This window comes from Notolepis coatsorum (assembly GCF_963971535.1).
Source record: "Notolepis coatsorum genome assembly, chromosome: 14".
NCBI classification, from domain to species: Eukaryota; Metazoa; Chordata; class Actinopteri; order Aulopiformes; family Paralepididae; genus Notolepis; species Notolepis coatsorum.
The window spans coordinates 45,867,277-45,887,632 of NC_140178.1; the positions used below are offsets into that span (position 1 = coordinate 45,867,277).

At 45.5% G+C, this 20,356-nt stretch overlaps 1 protein-coding gene across 1 annotated transcript in view; it reads left to right on the forward strand.

The window, feature by feature from the left end:
- grin2ba (glutamate receptor, ionotropic, N-methyl D-aspartate 2B-a) overlaps window positions 1-20,356 on the forward strand; it is a gene marked incomplete at its 3' end in the record, with an annotated part of 407,464 nt that overhangs the window by 378,408 nt on the left and 8,700 nt on the right. Inside the window, exon 11 of the mRNA XM_084329754.1 lies at window positions 17,337-17,575. Within this exon, the coding sequence (XP_084185880.1) occupies window positions 17,337-17,575 (239 nt within the window). The remainder of the gene's footprint in view (window positions 1-17,336; window positions 17,576-20,356) is intronic.

Below are 20,356 nucleotides of genomic sequence, written 5' to 3' on the forward strand. Positions count from 1 at the left end.
TTTCGGACCTCTTCATCAGCTGCTGGGTCCTCTGCGACGTGTTTTTGCAGTGCAAACGTAGCACAGCATGGTCTGCATGTGGTTCCGAAAGGGAGGACTTCCCATTGATAGATGGCTGGTTGCTCATCCCCGATCCTCTCTCTCCATAGGAACCGCAGCAGGGGCTTGTCCTCCTCCACTAGTCTCACCTGCAGGAACATCCCTTTGATGTCGCCGCTGATGGCCACCTTGTCCTGGCGGAAACGTAATAACACGCCTAGTAGGGAGGGGCCGAGTGTTGGGCCGGGCAAGAGCTCTTTATTCAGATTTTGTGATCCGATCTGGTAGCTGCAGTTGAACACAATACGATCCTTGCCGTTGTGGTGGACTTTGTGGTGCGGCACGTACCATGATTCGGTCGTCTGATCGGCCTCTTTAATGTCAATTTTCTTTATGTGTCCCGCTGTGATTAGCTTGTTAATCTCAGCGCGGTACACAGTCTCTTGAGCGGGGTCTCTGGCTAGGCGCCGCTCTGTGTTCAATAGATACCGCTCCGTCGCTTCTTTTGGGGCGTGGAAGGTAGGCATACCCTCTCGCCTCAGGAGTGGAGTTGCGTATCTCATCACTCCGTTGACTTTGACTCTCTTTGTCCCCTGCTCGAGGAGTGCTATAGCGTAAATGTCTTCCTTGGAACGAATGTCTTTCTTTTCGTTCTTAAAGGGCATTGTCTCTAGTGTCCATAGCCTCTCGACATGCTGTAGGAGGGTGGTGTCTTCTTCTGTCACTCTGGAGTGGAGGCAGCTAGTGGCTGCTGTTCGGTTAAGAGACTTAGCGAGGGGGCCTTGTAATGTCCATCCTAGGCGGGTCTCGACTGCTGCAGGACAGCCTCTGGGCCCTGTGTGGACCCGGTCTATCGGGACTATGAGGTCTGCATGGTCGGAGCCTATCAGCAGGGTCGGGGTGGCACCGTCTATGAGCGGGATAGGTAGTTGACGCAGGTGCACATATTTATCCATCAGCTTGGCGATGGGGTAGGTGTACTGCGACAGGCCTATTTCTTGGCTGGTGAAAGCATTAGTAATCCTATACCGTCTCTCTGGCTGCCCGCTTGCTGCGATAGTGAAGGAGACATTCTCGCCCTTTATCGTCTTTAGATCTCTTCTTATTGTCCGAATCGTCATCTGGTTCTCGCTCCCCCGCAGCCCCAGCTGGGCCGCAGCGGACGCGAGGAGAAGGGTCTTCTCTGACCCGTCGTCAAGGACGGCGTAAGTGTCCATGACCTTGTCTTGGTAACTCAGTGTTACGCGGACTACCTTTAAGAGCACTCGGGCGCCCCCGCTGCTGGCGGGGTCAATGTACATAACACTTGCCTTTGTGCTGCTTGAGGGTGCAGGCTTTCTTCTGTTACTGTCGTGTAGGACATCTAGGTGGGCTCCGTCACACCGACTACACCTCTTCTTTAAGCGGCAGTCGGCTGCCATGTGACTGCGCGCACATCGGTAACAGCGTCGGTTGGACTTTATCCATTGACCCACCTCGTCGGCGGTCATCTTCTTGAACGTGTCACATTGTGACAACCAGTGTTCCTTTTCGCAGTACGGGCACACCATCTTCCACTTCTCTTTCATCGAGGGGGTACTGTGGTTCTTGCTGCTCGGTACTGATTCTGATTGGTGCATGACGGTCACCAATCTTCGGCCATCGTTTGCTCTCCTAGGTCCCTCTCTGGAGCTTGGGGTGCTCCGCATGAACGTATCCAACCGTAGGCTGTTGACTTCTCTCGCCAGGAAGTCGGCTAGGTCTAGGAGGGATGGCTCGGGACTGTTAGGATCACGGTGGTCTCTTTGCCGCCTGAAGCGCTCTTGTCGGGCGGGCGGAAGCTTCTCTAAAATCCTCTCGACATTAGAGTTCGCGTACAGTTCGTGCATACCCTTTTCTCTTTGCGCCCCCAGCATCCCTACCAGGGATTGTACCTTGATAGACAGGTCATCTAGTGAGCGATTGTCTGTGGCTGGGGGTAGGCGGTCAATATGCCTTATCTCTTGTATTACGTAATCCCATATGCGTCCATATCTTTGGTCGAGTGCTGCTAGAGCCGCTGTGTATGGAGTAGTAGAGGTGGCATAGGCCAGCGCTATATTATGCGCTCGGGGCACCTTGAGGTGCTTCAGTAGGATAGCATACTTGTACGGTTCGTCAGCTACATCGGACATCATTGTCTCTAAGCACATTCGTAGCTCAGTGTACTGTGCTCTGTTCTCGTGGGTGAAGTCCGGAAACGTCGGTGTGCCAATGTATGATGCCATGGATGGCTGGCACATCGGTGAGCGTTGGAAGAGAGGCCTCCTAGCCGAGTCTCCTCTTACGCCTCTTGGTGGGCTGGTACCTGCTGGGTACCATGGCCCGCGTATCCAGGTGCTATTCCTCGGGGCTGGTCGTGCGTCAAGCTCACCCGTGAATTGAGTCGGGGGTCTGTAGCGCAGAGCCGCGGGGGTAGAGCCTGGGCTGTACTGGACCTCCTTGTCCTGTGGAGTTCTGTGTTGCTGTCGGGCTTGACTCTCCTCCTCTCCCTCTTCTTCTTGCTCTGGCAGGTCCTCTAGATCCTGTAGTCGTCTATTTAGCCTCTCCGCGGTGTAGACCGTTTCTTCCTTGTAGCTGGTCCTCGCGTGGACCGGTCGGGGAAGGAGTTCGGAGGGGGGTATAGGCTCTCTCTGGTGGTCGGGCTCAGGGTCGTTTGATCGGGTAGGGGAGGGTGCCCTTGACCCGTGTCTTGACGAGGCCCTGGAACCCCGTGCGGAGGGAGGGGGTGTTGCCCTGGCGATCAGCTGCTCCATTATCTGCGCTTGTAATCGGTCGCGCTCGGCTTCGCGCTTGGTGAGAGCGAGGTCGCGCTCCGCTTCTCTTTGGGCACCGGCAGCGGCGCGCTGGGCTTCGGCGGCGGCGCGCTCTGCTTCGGCGGTGGCGCGCTCTGCTTCGGCCCGGTCTCTTACCATATTCTCTTCCGTCTGAAGGCGTCTAATCTCTAGACGTATACGATCTTCGTCGCTCCGTTGCTGCGCTTGAAGGCGTTCTCTTTCCATGGAAGAATGTTCGCGCTCGCTAAGCATCTGTGCTTGGAGTCGATCGCGCTCTGTAGAGGCTGCTAGGCTGGCGAGGAATGCCTGTGCCAGCATCTTGTCCGCCCCGCTGGGGGAAGACGCTGGTTGAGGTGATCCGCTCCTGGCAGTACTCGTTGGAGATCTGTTCTCCTGTGGCGAGTCCTGGAGATCCATCTCCGGGGTGCTCTCCTCTTCTTGTAGCGGGTAGAGTTCCATCCCTGGAGAGCTGTCTTTATCCTGGAGCTCTCCGGGGACTACTTCTTCGGTCTTGGCGGGGGGTAAAGTCGTGTCAGGTCCCTCCTGGTCCCTACCGTGAGCTTGGTCAGTTACATTAGAACCCACTAGGGCCTCTATTGGCGGGGTAACCTGGGCGATAGGGTCGGACATAATTTTACTATCTACTTTTTCCGCGTTTACCGTCTGTAGAAGGGCTAGGTAGTATATTGGCAACGTAATCCTCTAAGTACTGAGGTGTCTGCCGTCTACGCTGCGGGCGATCTACTTTAGGAGAACCATTTTGTGGAGTGTTCATCATAGGCCATGTCAATATTAATACCGCTATATTAATATTACACTAGTTACCCTCCGGCTCGAAGGACCAATTGTAACTGAGGGGTACAATTCCCTGACTGTATGGTATCATTAAACCACTACCGCTTTATGTACTTTAATTACTGGCCATACAGTACACGATATATGAATATGATGAACACTTCCCACAATGAAATCGGTTCCAAACAAAGGTATAATCAAGTATTTAATGGAGCAAAAGGTACATAGGATACTTTACATTATTCTTTGAATGCACTTGTAAGGCAAAGGAATATGCGTAGGCAAATCAATAATGAATGTCCATTCTCTGGTTACGCAGGAGGTAATTATACGACCTGAATCTTAGGGAATTATATCTATGGTACACTAGTAATATAGCGGGAGATACTGGAAGGGGTTCCCCCTGGTTGTAAGCCAGCAGGGGTAGAAGATCTGTCGGTAGTAGGACGTCTGGTCAACGATGACTAAGGAGACTTCAGGTACAGAAGCCGGTGCAATAGCCTCTTGATCCACAGACGAATACAGCTGTTCTCCGTGGACTGTAGACTGTAGCTCCACAGTGAAGAAAGCTAGTCGGCCTCAGGCTCTCTGAGGCGCCGACTCGACTTGACTCCTCGCGGGGTAAATCCAACACGTGCAGGCGTCGGCGATTATCCGCTCCATAAATCACAGGACCAAAGCAAATATATTCCAGCCGCAAAGGGCTATGTAGTCGTCGGGTAGATTAATCCAGTGTACATGTCCATACGGTTCTCGTCTAGGTCTCCTCGGGTGAAAGCGCCATGTGGTCAGCCCAGCCTGGATAAGAACTCTAGCTAATACGAGGAAGCGTTGGAGATGCTGGTCACTGTAGAACTTTAACCGCACGATACACTATACACAAATAGACTATTAATGACTTAATAGAAATATGTCGCACTCGACGGTATAGCGCCAAACTCTGACAATTCAGTTATTAATTCGCACGCGGTCTCAATGCTCTATTCTGGGGCCAAACAGGCCATACTTCACCGCACGTTGTATCGTGGGTGAGGCTTCAACTTATCGGGTAACTCATACTAAGGACGAAGGGTAAGGGGCTTCTATATTCACCTGCGCCGTATTTATACGCACGGTGAACAAACTAGTTCCAATCTCATTTCTGTCGCGTATCCCTGGGCAAGGCCGGGCATGTCCAGACACGTCTTGACGGTGACTTTGAACCTGACTCCGGAGGCCGGTCCCTGGCGCCGGTGGACCGCTGTCCAATAGGAGAATGAACTATTATGGTCTGGGCTAAAGGGATATTCCGTGTATATGTACAAGGAATATACAAGGGATATCAAACGATATACAAATACTATGCAATATATATCAATAAATAAATATATATATTCGGTTTAATCTGATCCTTCGTAACAGTATTCATAATTCCGCCACCCAGCCTCTGCTGAGACAGTGGGAGTCTGCACAACAGTGCAACGCTTCAATACTGCCGCCTGGTGGATGATCGGGCGAGTTACAACCGGAAATGGATCTGGTGATCTCGGTGCATCTGGGAAATCCGTCCGGCAGTCACATATCGTTGCAGGACTTTAGACACACATCCGTGTATATGGATCGCTGCCATAACTCAATAATCGATATGATTTGGGCGTTTATTGTGCCATACAAACCGGAAATGGATCTAGTCGATCGACGTCAAATAAGTGGGATCTTTTTCCTCCAGTCTCATCGGCGAACGGTAAGAGGAGAGTAACGTTATTTTCAAGGCGATTGTACATTTCTTTATTTACAAACCATCTGATCAATAAATCAACCCATACTACATAAAGCATTTACTGACGATCACGGAATTATAAACGACCCCCCCCCCCCCGTTCATCCGCGCATGAGTCAAATGTTTAGGATCGTATACAGTTGAATTTTGTAATATATCGTGTATCGGCAACAAACGGCAATCGATAATCTATATATGCGTTTAGGCCTATAACTAGCGTTCTAGGAATTACTGCAGAAAACGATAAAACATACTTATATTCTAGACGGTATTTTCGTATGAATGTTTGAATGAAAAAGTATAACGTTCCTACATCCTGAACGATAGATAATCGATGTTGAATGGGCCATAGTAATGTCAATTTAGCAATACAATTTAAAAAGTTATAGCCCTGCAAAGAAGGTGAACATCTCCATAGGCTTAGAGTGGTGGCAGAGATGGGCATGAGAGGGGCAAACTGCGTGGCAGTTAATGTATTAACATGCACCCAGAAAAGCAGCAATCGTTTTTATTGAACTTGAGGACTGCATACTTGTTTTGCAAAGCTTATCTTTATACTTTATGCTTATAGCACATGCATACGCCTGGTCTTTTTTGAAAGATAACATTCTGAAATTACTAATGCAAAAAATTAAAATCACTTTTAGTGCTAATGAAATAGAGTAGCATAGGTCTGAACTTGAGTTGAACTTGAACTTGTGTACTCACATTTTTCTGTAGTGGTTGCAATATCCAAAATGTAACCACATAACATGCGGTCTGCATCCCCTTAACAATTGTGTGTATTGGGGCGGCTAAGTGGCGCAGTGGGCAAGGAGCTCGCCACTAATGCAGGAGATGCTGGGTTCGAGCCCAGCTCTCGGCATTGCTACCAGCTTGGCTGGTCGTTCATACTAACGCAATTGGCAGTGTTAGGGGTGGGAAGCTGGTGGGTGGGGATAGGACGTTGTGGACAGCGACTCCTACAGGTCGGTTGGTGCGCCTGCGCAGCAGAATCAGGAAGCGACGGGGGCGGCGTGTCCCTCCCACGCAGACCCTCGCCGCTGAGACATCGCGCTGTGCAGGTGAAAAGATGCTACGGCTGCCTCCTCGTGTACCGGAGGGGACACGTGATGCAAGGCTTCGTCCACATTGCAGCCGGCCTGTGGGAGGCATGGCCTAACAGCGTTCGAGACAGGGGAGGGTAGAATTGGACGATACGAAATTGGGATGGGAGAAAAATAGAAGATGGGAGAAAAAAGTAGATAAAAAAAAATTATAAAAATTGTGTGTATTGAGCCATACTATATTGTACCCATTCTGCAATCTGTTAATAAAAATGTCAATCAATCAATCAATCCAACTTGTGTGTTACAATGGGAACGTTTAGATGGCATGACGGTGGTGGAGGTGTGTAAATAACAAGCTTTACTTGAACGTAGCAAACAAAGAACGTTACAAGGCTTAGCAATAAACAAAAGCGAACTTCAAACATGAAAATAAACCTCAGCTATGCTGTAAAACGTGGGCAGGCAATACATGAACGGACTCACAGGGAAATACAGGAAGCTTCACGGGAGGTACACAAGGTAGACAGCACACGGGGTGAACAGAACAAAGGTAACAGGAGTGACCCAGCAAGGAAGGCTGGGCAGACAACAATTAAATACACAGACTAATTAGAGACATGAGGGTGATTGGTAAACTAGACACAGCTGGGTGGAACAAACTAACACAGAAAACATTACAGGGTCGAAATATAAATACACACACTGAGAACAACACTAAACCAGATCACAAAACCAACACAGACAGGGGAGACACTAGGCCAGGGAGTGGAACATCACAGACAACACAGACAACAAATGCACAGACAACAAATTGGTGACAATAACAGAGAACAAATTGATGACCAGACAACAGAGCTGCACCACCTGAATTAGGCCACAGGATGCAGTAGCGCATTGTTCACAAGGGGAGGTGGAGAGAGTCCAAGGGCAGGTGGAGCAGCACCGGGGGGAACGTTACAACTTGTGCACTGACGTTTTTCTGTAGTATTTGCAATATTCCAAAATAATATATATTTTTTGTATAAGCTGGAAAACACAGCAAATCCTTAGCCTGAAGTCTTATGTAGTACAGGTCAAAATTGTATACAAATCCGTTCAGAAATGAGTAGGATTGGGTATCGTTAGGATTTTATCGATACTACTACTCTTATCGATACTGCTTAACGGTTTGGTACTTTATCGATACTCTTATCGGTTCTTTTTGCTTATTTTGCAAGAAAAATTATAAACGGTAAGAACTGTAATACCTTTGAAACAAGAGTATATATTTTTTAAGTTTGATACATATTAATACTTACCTGATTATATTACCTGCTATATTGTTAACACACCTGGTTAATGTTTTCAAAGAATATGGCTTACAGAGTAATGCATAATATAGTTTTTGCAGTCTGTTGTTAGTAGCTTTAAAGTTTTCTTTAAAATAAGGGGGACGCAAGGCGCACCTTTCTGTTTGGTTACCCACACACGGGGTCCTGATGGTCAGTTGGCTACTGGCATATGCTAGAACCACACTCGTTATGCCAACGCTGAATAAAGATCTCAACTTACTCGTCCTGTCCTGAATGATTATTTATATCAAGCATAAATAGGACATACAATTCTTACCTGCAAGTGAAGCAGTCGGTCGAAAACGGCGCATTTCTGCAGATTAATATTATGTTTCGACAACAGATGTTTTGACAAATTACTTGTATTGCCACCCTTACTGGCAAATTTGTTGTTGCACTTGTGGCAACGAGCGTTGTCGGCATCAACTTTAGTAAAAATGTACCCAGACTTTCGAACGTTTCGTTCTCTCCGCCATGATGAGAGCAGAGCTGTCTGTCTGTGTGCTTCAGAACACCTCAAGTACCCGTATGTGCATGTGTGAGCGACTCGAGTCGTGTGTGTGTGTGTGTGTGTGTGTGTGTGTGTGTGTGTGTGTGTGTGTGTGTGTGTGTGTGTGTGTGTGTGTGTGTGTGTGTGTGTGTGTGTGTGTGTGTGTGTGTGTGTAAGAGCACAGCACAGCCACGCTCCTTCTGCAGACAGAGAGAGAGACAGAGAGGAGAGATAGAGAAAACGGCAAATAAGATTAGTTTGCGACGTTTAAATTCCTAAAAAAAAAGATTATTTGAAAAACTCATTTTTTTTCTAATTTAGTTAGAACCGTTTAGAACCGGGTTTCGGGGGGCATCCCAAGAAATTTGTCTTTTAGAGACATCTGGGTAAACCGTGTGCCAAGAAAAAAGCTCTCCATTTCTCATTTCCTCATCCAAGTAAATTAATTCGGAATTTGTATCACTTCCTGTCTTCGCTCGTAAATGTTCACCTATTCGCACACCCCCACGTGGGATATCACTGATTTCAAGGTCCTCCTCCTTATATACAAAGCACTAAATGGAACAGGACCAAGCTACATTGCAAATTCTCTAGTCAACTATGTGCCTCCTAGAACATTGCGATCATCTACTAATAATAATTATTATTATTACATGGCGTTTTCACATTCGCCGAAATGCTTGCTTGTGATTGGTCAATAGCCCCCCGACAGCGGTCATTATTTTTCAATAATGACCGCTGTTTTTTCAATAATGACCGCTGTGCGCAGCTGTTCGCAATCAAGCCCACTGACACACACTGTTTCAGTGCAATTAGACACTGCCGGTGTGCGTTCTGCTGCCGGCGATGACAGGGGGCGGAGCGACGAGCGGAGCCAGAACGCAGCCAGAACCAGTGTTGCGAGTCGATGTAAAATGAATTAGGTATATTGTTAGTAAGTTAGCCATGTAATAAGCGGGATAATGTATAGCTATACTCGGTCATTGTCGCAAAATAATTGACCTTCACTGACGTTTAAAACACCTCGCCGAAGCGGCTCGGTATTTTAAACTCCGTGTCGGTCAATTATTTTGCGACAATGACCTCGTAGCTATACATTATCCCTTACTTATTATCTACTACTGGTCTATTGAAGGCTCCAAGCCACAGTCTAAGGAAAATCAGGGATGCAGCCTTTGCAAACTATGCACCAAAGTTATGGAACACACTACCTATGGACATTATTAGGGAAGCTAGATCTCTTAATATTTTCAAAAATAAGCTAAAAATGTACCTCTTCACCATAGCCTTCTAATACACTCCGCTGTTGATTGTACTGTAGCACTATTTTACTCTGTCCATTCTATTGTATTGCACTGTTGCATACTTTTACTATCTCTATTCTACTATTGTATTGCACTGTATTATTTTACTCTGTCTATTACTTTTTATTACAGGTTCAAAACTGTCAGGTATTAAACTGTGTAGGTATCAAACAAGAGACTGTCAGGCTTTAAAACTGTGTAGGACCCAGGCCTAGAACTGCACCCTGAGAGAGGGAACTGTGCCCTGAGAGGGAGGTTTGCCCTGAGTGGGAGGTTCGAAGGGTCAAAGTGGGTATAAAACAGGAGGGAAGACTGTCATGTTTTAAACTGTGGATACCAAACAGAGAAGGTAAAGACGACTTTGAACTGTTGAACAGTAATCCAGAACTATTTTATTGCACTGTAAAAAATATATTTTATCTGTTCTATTCTACTATTTTATTGCACTGCACTATTGCACTATTTTACTCTGTCTATTTGATCTTACTCTTTTTATTATTGTCTATTTAAAACTGAATCAAACCATAAACAATGTGGCCTGTTGGGATGTTAGATCCTAATGTGAAAAACGGTGATTTTATATGTCTGCACTTTATGTGCGCTCAGCCGAGCGTACCACGGGTATTGCGCTACCTCCCCTGCAGGCTCTATACAACAAGAGGTGCAAATCCAGAGCCTGCAGGATAATGAAAGCCCCCCACCACCCCAATAACAGCCTGTTCCAGCTGCTGAGGTCAGGCAGACGCCTGCGAATTCTAGAGACTAAGACGGAGAGGCTTAGGCTAAGCTTCTTCCCCCAGGCCATCAGAGCCTTGAACAATGAACATTGAGAGACACAGAAACTGAACTATCCACACACAAGTACATACACGACACGCACGCTGAGCACGCTCACACACTAGCAGCCACTTTAACACTCATGCCGCACACACGCACACTTATGGCCAGAGGAAAGGCCACTTAAAGTAGTATAACATCAGGAACAGTGTATTGCACTACTAAAGCTAACTAGCATGTCCTATATGCTCTGTAAATACTAATGTACAGATACCGAGATGGCACACCATGTACCTGTTTATTGCACTGTTTTATTGGATTCTATTAATATGTTGTACCACTGTATTTTTATTGGATTCTATTATATGTTGTACCACTGTATTGCACATCGTCGCGGGCAAGACCAGCCGCATTTCATTGTATACCTGTATGCCGTGACAATTAAAACTCTTGAATCTTGAATCTTGAATCTTGAATCTTGAATCTTATGCCTGTCTTTTTTCTGTTGTGAAGCACTTTGTTGTGAAGCACTTTGTGTGTGTTGCAGTTTCTGCAAATAAAGTTTATTATTATTATTATTATCACTGGAAAGCTACACTCATTGTTGGCTACAAGTTACAATGCTGATGAGTGCGGTAGTTACAGACCCTTAAGCCTCCTCGGAACCGATATCAAACTGTACTCTAAGGTATTAGCCATCAGATTACAAAAGCATATGACGTCTTTAGTTCATCCGGACCAAACTGGCTTCATAAGAGGCCGCCTGATCACTGATAACATAAGACGATTACTGCACGTACTAGATGCCGACAAGGACGACACCATACCTAAGGCGATGCTGTCCCTGGATGCAATGAAAGCTTTTGACAGGCTGGAATGGTCGTATCTATGGGCAGTATTAGAGAAGATGGGGTTAGGTAAAGGTTTCATTGATATGATTAAAGTAGTATACAAAGACCCATCGGCCATGATTACAACAGGTATAATCACCTCCGGAATATTTCCGGTATCACGCTCAGCTAGACAGGGTTGCCCTCTTAGTCCCGGACTATTCGATCTATCATTAGAGCCTTTAGCACAATATATAAGACAATCCCAATCCATAGAACCAATCGTAATCAAGGGCACACAACATAAAATTAGTTTATATGCGGACGACGTAATACTGTTCATGCAAAACCCCAACACCACACTGCCTATGCATATGGCTCGCCGACAACAAACTATCATTACACATGGGCAAAACAGAGTCCATTCTCTTCGGTTCAAATAACAAACTCAGCAAGACCGACGGCTTCTCGGTTACAGTGGGTGACAATATTATCACAAGGAAAGATGAAATTACCTACCTGGGTTCCATCCTAGAGGCTAATCTTTCCTGTGACAAAATGGCATCCAATGTAATAAAAAAAGTCAACCAACGAACGCGATTCTTGTACCGGATCTCCTCTCTGGTAAACAAGAATACCCTGAAGACTCTAGCAGGAGCACTCATTCAAGGGTACTACGACTATGCTTGCACCTCATGGTACCAAAGCACCTCAAAGGCACTAAAAAACAAATTACAAACATCTCAAAACAAGCTAGTCAGACTACTACTTGACCTGACTCCTAGAACCCACCTCACCCCTGCCCACTTTGACAACCTAGGATGGCTTAGAGTAGACGACAGAGTACAGCAACTTGCAATGGGCCTGGTCTACAAGATACACTACGCGACCAAGGTACCCATGTACATGTCAAAATACTTCCCAAAGGTCAGTGAATACCACGATCACAACACCAGAGGGAGCTCCACAAATCATGTAAAACCCAGATTCGGCTCAAACAAGGGACTAAACACGTTTCGCAATTATGCCACATCAATGTGGAACGCCCTGCCTAAAGCTGTAAAGGAATGTGAATCACTACCCACCTTCAAAAACACTCTCAAAAAACACCTACGTGAGACTACAATTCGAAACTGGCCCCTACAAATGTCCTAACCTAGTTGTACAGTAAATGACCAAGTAAGGCTTTGTCAATATTCCAATGTACAGTGTAAAATGTGTGTGTGTCCCCTTCCCAACCCCCCCCCCCCCCCCCCCCCACCTCCAATGTACAGCCCTCACCCAACCCACCCAACCCCACCCCACCCAACCAACCTCCTCCAATGTACAGTTTCTATGCCAAATGTATATACACTCCTTTTCTGGACACTTTTGTATCACAAACAGTACTGTATTTGCAAATCTGATATGTCATAAATGTATAGATCTAGCAGTACTGTCTATCTGTATGTCATGTATGTCATATATGTTATGATGAATTGAAAAAGGGGGACCCTGATGTAAACAAGACGAAAGTCTTTCTCTGGTCTGCATCCCCTTAACAATTGTATGTATTGAGCTGTACTGTACTGTACCCATTCTGCAATCTGTTAATAAACTTTTCAATCAATCAATCAATCCTCATCTGCTCAAGTTGATTGAGAACTTTGGAGATTTATCGGGATTTAAGATAAATTGGCCGAAGTCGGCTTTCCTTCCACTTAACGCCCCTGCAAAAAAAGATATAACCCTCCCAGGAGAGATACCTATGGTAAAACACTTTAGATGTTTGGGAGTGGAAATATTCCCCACCATAAGACAAACGGTGAAGCACAATTACACAAAAATCCAAAACAAAATCAAAGACGACCTTGATAGGTGGGCAAAACTTAAAAACTCAGTACAGGCACGGATATCAATAGTTAAGATGGACGTACTACCTAGAATCAACTTCTTCAGCTCAATGCTACCGTTACCCCCTCCAGAGGGTTACTGGAAAAAATTACACTCCTCCACATACAAATTTATTTGGAATAACAAACCACCACGTATAAAAAGATCCACTGCACAGAGAAATAAAGCAGACGGTGGCATGGCATTTCCAGATTTTTTCCACTATTTTAAGGCGTACACTTTAAGACCATTGACAACATGGTTTGATCCCCAAGCATTAGTATCCTGGAGAAAATTAGAAGAAAATATAGTAGCCCCACATAGACTGAAGGACATAGCATACACTAAACTATCAATTAAGCATTGCGAACGGAAATTTGGCCCCATAATTACTCATGCGATCCGGATATGGCGTGAAACATAACAAAAATATCCTAACCCACATAAATGGCACAATCATACTCCCTTATTCAATAACAATGCACTCTTGATTGGAAAACGACCTATAAGATTCCCTATATGGGAAAAGCAAGGCATACACTCATTAGGGGATGTTTTTAACAAACAGGGTTTTTGTAGTTATGAAGAAATACGCAAAAAATGTAATCTCACCAAGTCCACACATCATTTTTACATACAGTTATTGTTATGTTTGAAGACTCAAGGTGTTCCATTAAAGAAACCAATTGAACACCACAGATACCACAAATTCTTCTATGAAAGAGAGACATCGAGAGGTTTTGTTTCAGATTTTTATCATCAATTACTAACGTCCTCGTATGAAACCCTCCACCTAGACTCCGTCTGGAGGAGGGATATACCAGACCTGGGAAGTGATTTTGATTGGCAAGAAGCCTGGGCAAATGTTCGACTCACATCAAGGAACCCGGACCATCAACAAATCAATCTTAACTATATTCACAGGACATACTTGACTCCTATAAGACTGAAAAAAATGGGTCTTATACAAGACTCCAAATGCTCCTTATGTACAAATGGGGACGAGGGGACATTTATGCACATGTACTGGGACTGCCCACCAGTTAAGATATTCTGGAAAGAGGTGACCCAGCAATTATCAAATCTCTTAACTTGGAATATACCTGTACACCCCTCTGTATTACTGCTGAATGATGTTTTTGAGTGTGCAGTACATCCACAGCTAAAGAGATTGGTTTTATCGGGTATCACAGTGGCTAAAAAGCTGATAGCATCACGATGGTTCCAACCGGAAAAAATTTGCCGAAAGGTCTGGATTATTACATATCTCGATGTGATCTATCAAGAAATATCTACAGCAAGAATCTTGGGTCTCAATGAATCCAAAATGACATTGTGGTTAGAAGTGGTGGAGAAAATAAAAGCTAGCATATAATGGTAATGTCTGGTTAGGAGCGAGGGAAAATGGATGGATTATCCAATGGGGGGTCCGGGAGGGGGGGGTACGAGCTAGAGCATATGTGTGTAGGTTTTTAGATAACAGGTATTAAGGGTATATCCTGTATAAGACAATTAACTAAAATGTGATTTCATTGGATGTGCACTGTCAACTAATGCTTGTATATCTTATCGTGTGTTGTCATGTTTGTTTATGTGTTTGTTTAAAAAATAATAAAAAAATTAAATACAAAAAGTTACAATGCTGACCAATCATTTTGCAATCGGCGGATGATTGACAGTTCTGGAGCCTCGCGAGTCCGGTGTGATAATCTGACGTGTGCGCGTAAAAAGTTGCACGCCTGACATATCGGCATATAACTCGAATTCCGAGGCACGGATTTTGTCGAGTGAGATGGCATTCGAACGACAACAAATAGAGCTTTAATTCTGTTAAATAATTATATGTTAGGCGAAAAATGCAGCCCAAGCATTCAGACGCTCGCAAATTGCAGTGAAAAACTATAACTATAACTACATACATTTTCATGAATTTATAAAACCCCCCCGGACCTGCCGGACAGGGTGTGAAAAGAGGACATATCCGGGCAAAAGAGGACGTTTGGTCACCACTAATATAGACGCCCCTCCCCCCACTAGTCTTAATAACAAACAGCGGAGAGCTGTCGAGACACTGCCAGGCAAAGCAATAATTGTTATCTACCCAAGGGCCGTCCACTATTAACCAACCTAAAACATGTTAGCCATTGTAGCTTCCATATCAAAAACACTAGGCTAACGGGCAAGCTCAACAACTTAGCCCAACATAACCTGCTAGCTTAAAATCCGAACTTGGGACGAGCATAGCCCAGCTAGCTTAATGCAATATAGTTTCCTGGCCACACGCATGTGGTTCACCTAGCTCAATTGAACAGTCCGATGGTCACAAATGGAGGAACTCAGTTGACTTAGTTTGGCTTCAATATAGTGTCTCTTATCCATCAACTATGAACCATCATAATTTAAATATAGTTGTCTTGGGACCATTCAACATGAGCTTGTTACTTAGCTTAGCATTGCCACAATGAAAGTCCCATAGCGTGGCCAATTTAGCTTGGCCTAACTGTAGACACGTTCGACAACCACGTTGTTAGCAAACATCCTCAGTAGCTTCTGGGTACCCCTGCGCCTCTTTTAGGTAGTCCTCTGCCTCAGCAACTGACCCAAGCCTGACCCTCTTTCTTGCCCCTTCTTTGGTTACGATAGATAGCCTGGGTGGAAATAGTAGCGTTGGTCGGTATCCCCTTTGCCATAGCTCCGCCATGGACCTAGTATGTCCTGTTCTGAGAGGAACCCAGTATGTCCTGTTCTGATAAGAACCTAGTCTGTCCTGCTCTGATAGGAACCTACTAGTCTGTCTTCTCTCATAGGAATATAGTCTGCTCTGCCCTGCTCTGATAGGAACCTAGTCTGTCCTGCTCTGATAGGAACCTAGTCTGTCCTGCTCTGATAGGAACCTAGTCTGTCCTGCTCTGATAGGAACCTACTAGTCTGTCCTGCTCTGATAGGAACCTACTAGTCTGTCTTCTCTGATAGGAACCTACTAGTCTGTCTTCTCTGATAGGAACCTACTAGTCTGTCTTCTCTGATAGGAACCTACTAGTCTGTCTTCTCTGATGTCTTCTCTGATAGGAACCTACTAGTCTGTCCTGCTGTGATAGGAACCTACTAGTCTGTCCTGCTGTGAAAGGAACCTAGTCAGACGCAGGGACCAGCCTCACTCACACACACACACACACACACACACACACACACACACACACACACACACACACACACACACACACACACACACACACACACACACACACACACACACACACACACACACACACACACACACACACACACACACACACACACACACACACACGCACACACACACACACACACACACAGGCAGGCAGGCAGGCAGGAACACACACACACTCATAGGCAGTGACATGTGCACGCATTAACACACACAAACACACACATACACACACACACACACACACAAAGGCAGGCAGGAACACACACACACACATTTCAATACAGATATACTGTACACATATATACATATACACAGACACATCGACATGCATAGGTATGCACGCACGCACGCACACACACACACACACACACACACACACACACACACACACACACACACACACACACACACACACACACACACACTAATGCACACACTTACTTAGATCCTCCAATTTGCATACAAGCTCACAGATAATGACACAAAAGCATTTGCATACTGTAGGGTAAGCAGCCCCACGCACTGCCATTATCTGCTGAATTGAGAGTGTGCTCTCATGCGTGTGAACAGTGAGATGTACATGTCATTAACATGTGACCAGCCACTCGCAAGCTTTACTTGCTTTAATTGTTTGGCCCCCCACTTCCTTCTAGACTAGATCTACTGTGATATCCAAGGGCCTGCATTCTACTTATAAATTCTATATTGTATACTCCCCCTCTTCCCCCTCCTCCCCCTCCATCGCTTTCTTCTTCTCCTCTGTTGCATCATTCTTCTGGTCCCACTCGTCCTCCGACCAACATCCTGTTGTTGCATCATATCCTTTTTCTTTCATGCCTATTTTATATCTTCCTTCTTTCCCCCCCCCCCCTCTCTCTCTCGCTCTCTCTCTCTCTCGCTCTCCCTCGCTCTCCCTCTCGCATCTCTCTCCATCTCTCCACCTCTCCCCTCTCTCCCCTCTTTCCTTCCCTCCCTCTCTCCTTCCATCCATCTCCCTCCCTCCCTCCCTCAATCCATCTGTCTGTCCCTCCCTCCCTCCCTCCCTCCCTCCCTCCCCATCCGTTTCTTCCCTCCTTCCCTCCCTCCCTCTGTCCTCGCCATCCAGGTGAAATGGAGGAGTTGGAGGCTATGTGGCTGACAGGGATCTGCCACCATGAGAAGAACGAGGTGATGTCCAGTCAGCTGGATATAGACAACATGGCGGGTGTCTTCTACATGCTGGGGGCCGCCATGGCTCTGTCGCTCATCACCTTCATCTGCGAACACTGGTTCTACTGGCAACTGCGCTTCTGCTTCATGGGGGTCTGCTCTGGCCAGCCTGGCTTTGTCTTCTCCATCAGCAGGGTGAGATGGCGGGGGGAAGGGGGGGGTGGGGGGGGGGGTGGTCAGCTCCACAATGCCCTGCATCATCTCTGGTTCCAGAAGAAATGTACTTTGTCTAAACTAAGTTTAATCACGATACGTTTACTACCCAAGATCAAAGCCCACAGGCCTGTATAGATTCTGGGGGGAGAGGGAGGGATGGGGGGGGGGGGGGGGGTAATGAAGGAGGGATGAGGGAGGAATGATCTCTATTTTATGTAAATTAAGATTACCCACAACAAAATGTGTACTGTATAGTCTGTCACTATACAGTGTTTCCCAACCTCAGGCCCAGGAATCAAAAACTAATATGGTGACCTTTGGTTTTTGAGGTTTCAAATGTATTTCTTATACGTTTCCTAAAGTATCAGTCTTACATCGCTGTTTTTAATGCCCAGTTCCTGATTTCACCAGGCTCAGAATAAATACCTGCAGTTGTTTTAAGATCTCAGAGACGCCTTGGTTTAAAAGGGACTTCAAATAAAGGAAGGAGGGGTCTATTCATGGATGGATGGATGGATGGATGGATGGATGGATGGATGGATGGATGGATGGATGGATGGATGGATAGATGGATGGATGGATGGATGGATGGATGGATGGATGGATGGATGGATGGATGGATGGATGGATGGATGGATGGATGGATGGATGGATGGATGTATACCAGTATACAACTGTGGATACAAGTATGATTGGTGATCTGTCATTGCCTCCTTATACCCTTGTGTCGTTTGTCAATAGGACTGTCTGGTGTGATACCAATATTGTTCCAGGGTAAAATCTCTTCCGACCCTACCTCGTGGTTGAAACCAAGGAAACTATAAAAGAAGGAAGGGTCATCACGTCAGAATACCAGCGTTCTATGCTCTGCTTGGTGCCAGACTTTGGTGCCAGTTCTATTGAAGCCTGTATTAAATAAATTATAAATATACAAGCTATCTGAGGAAATATACATCAACCAATATATCAAACATTAGCTAGTTAACAATGTAACAAATTGCAGATGATTCTGACATGATGACCCTTCCTTTTTTATCGTTTCCTTGGTTGAAACTAACGTGATAAACAAATATATAAAGTTCATATTTGCATTTCAAAACTGTTAACTGTCTGGAATTATCGTCGTTGTCATATTTTCAATCACTTTCCACTGTATTTAGAAACACAAACAGACTGTCTTGATAGATAGGCTATAAGCTATTGTTAGCTAACTAGCTAACCTTTAGCTAGTGAACGTCGGCCATCTTGGCTAGCTTGCCATGTACAATCAAGTTGCCAAACTGAAACAATGGTGGAAATTATTGTATATGTCATGAATTTATTGTATGAATTGATTGTATATATGAATTGATTGTACACAACAACAGATTGACATTACTGTGTTGAAATGCAAGTATGAACTTCATATATTGTTCGTTTATTACGTTAGTTTCAAGTGTAGGAACAGATTTGAAGAAAGATTGGCACCACTAGGGAACAGCATGCATATAGATAAATAAAGTTGATGACATTAGTTTCAAACTGGAAGTAGGTAGGAACAGATCTTTATCCTGGAACAAAATTCCATGTCTTCCCCTGTCTGTAAAGCCACCTTCTTTCCTTCTTCGTCATTCAGCCTCATGTCGTAAATTTTACCGTCCCTAATGTCCACTGGATGAGAGCGTTTTATTCCTAGCGAGAATGCTTCAGTCAGAGAGTCTTGAGCTTAGCAGCCAGTAGAAGCATGAATAAGACTGTTGTGTTTCCACCCCAGGAGGCCAAGTGAGCCCAGAGTCCGAAGGCATATCGCGTGTGTGTATAGGATATGTCATATGTGTGTATAGGTGTGTGTATAGGATATAGGAGCTTTCTCCTTCTGCCGGGAGACACAGGGCTCCCTGATGTCGAGGGGGGTAAATATTTACAAAATGTTGAGCTGAAATCAATATTTTACTCAACGGAAAATCGGCCACAGAAATGGAGAGGGTAGATTACCTGGTCCCATGAGACCAAAGTCACCCCTGAGGTATTTGATTTGCATTCCAATTGTTTTGACATGGCTCCAGTGTAATTCACTGTGCGTCTCTGAAGGTGAAACGCTGCGGGCTAAACCACGTGGCTAATTTACAACGGCGAGCCACACACCGCTGCTCTCTCTCTCCCTCCCTCCGTTTAATATGCAGCTGTGGTGTCGGGCCGGTTTGTGCCAAGAAAGTAAAGAGTACAGAATTATTAATTTTTTTGCTCTAATATTACGCCTCAGTGCCCAACTTTGATTATTTTGGATGGTGTTAATTTAGCAAGGTATGTGTGTGTGTGTGTGTGTGTGTGTGTGTGTGTGTGTGTGTGTGTGTGTGTGTGTGTGTGTGTGTGTGTGTGTGTGTGTGTGTGTGTGTGTGTGTGTGTGTGTGTGTGTGTGTGTGTGTGTGTGTGTGTGTGTGTGTGCGTGCGTGCGTGCGCGCACGTGCGTGTGTGTGTGCGTGTGTGTGCGTCTCTCAGTTTGTGTGGCTGGAGCGACCATCGCGAGTGGACTTCTATAGTTGACTTCTCATTGGAAAGACAAACCAGTTTGCAGTCACTGATTATTACATCATTATCGTTTGTATGGGAACAGGGTCCGGGTGCAATTAAGCTTTTGTGTGTAACATTCACCAATTGCTCCCATTTATAGACATTACCTCTCTGTCTGGGTGACGGTGTGAGCAGTGTGAAGTATTCCTTGAGTTACGTTAATTAGTATTCCTGTCACAGAACTGCGTGGTAATGAAACGATGGTGGAAA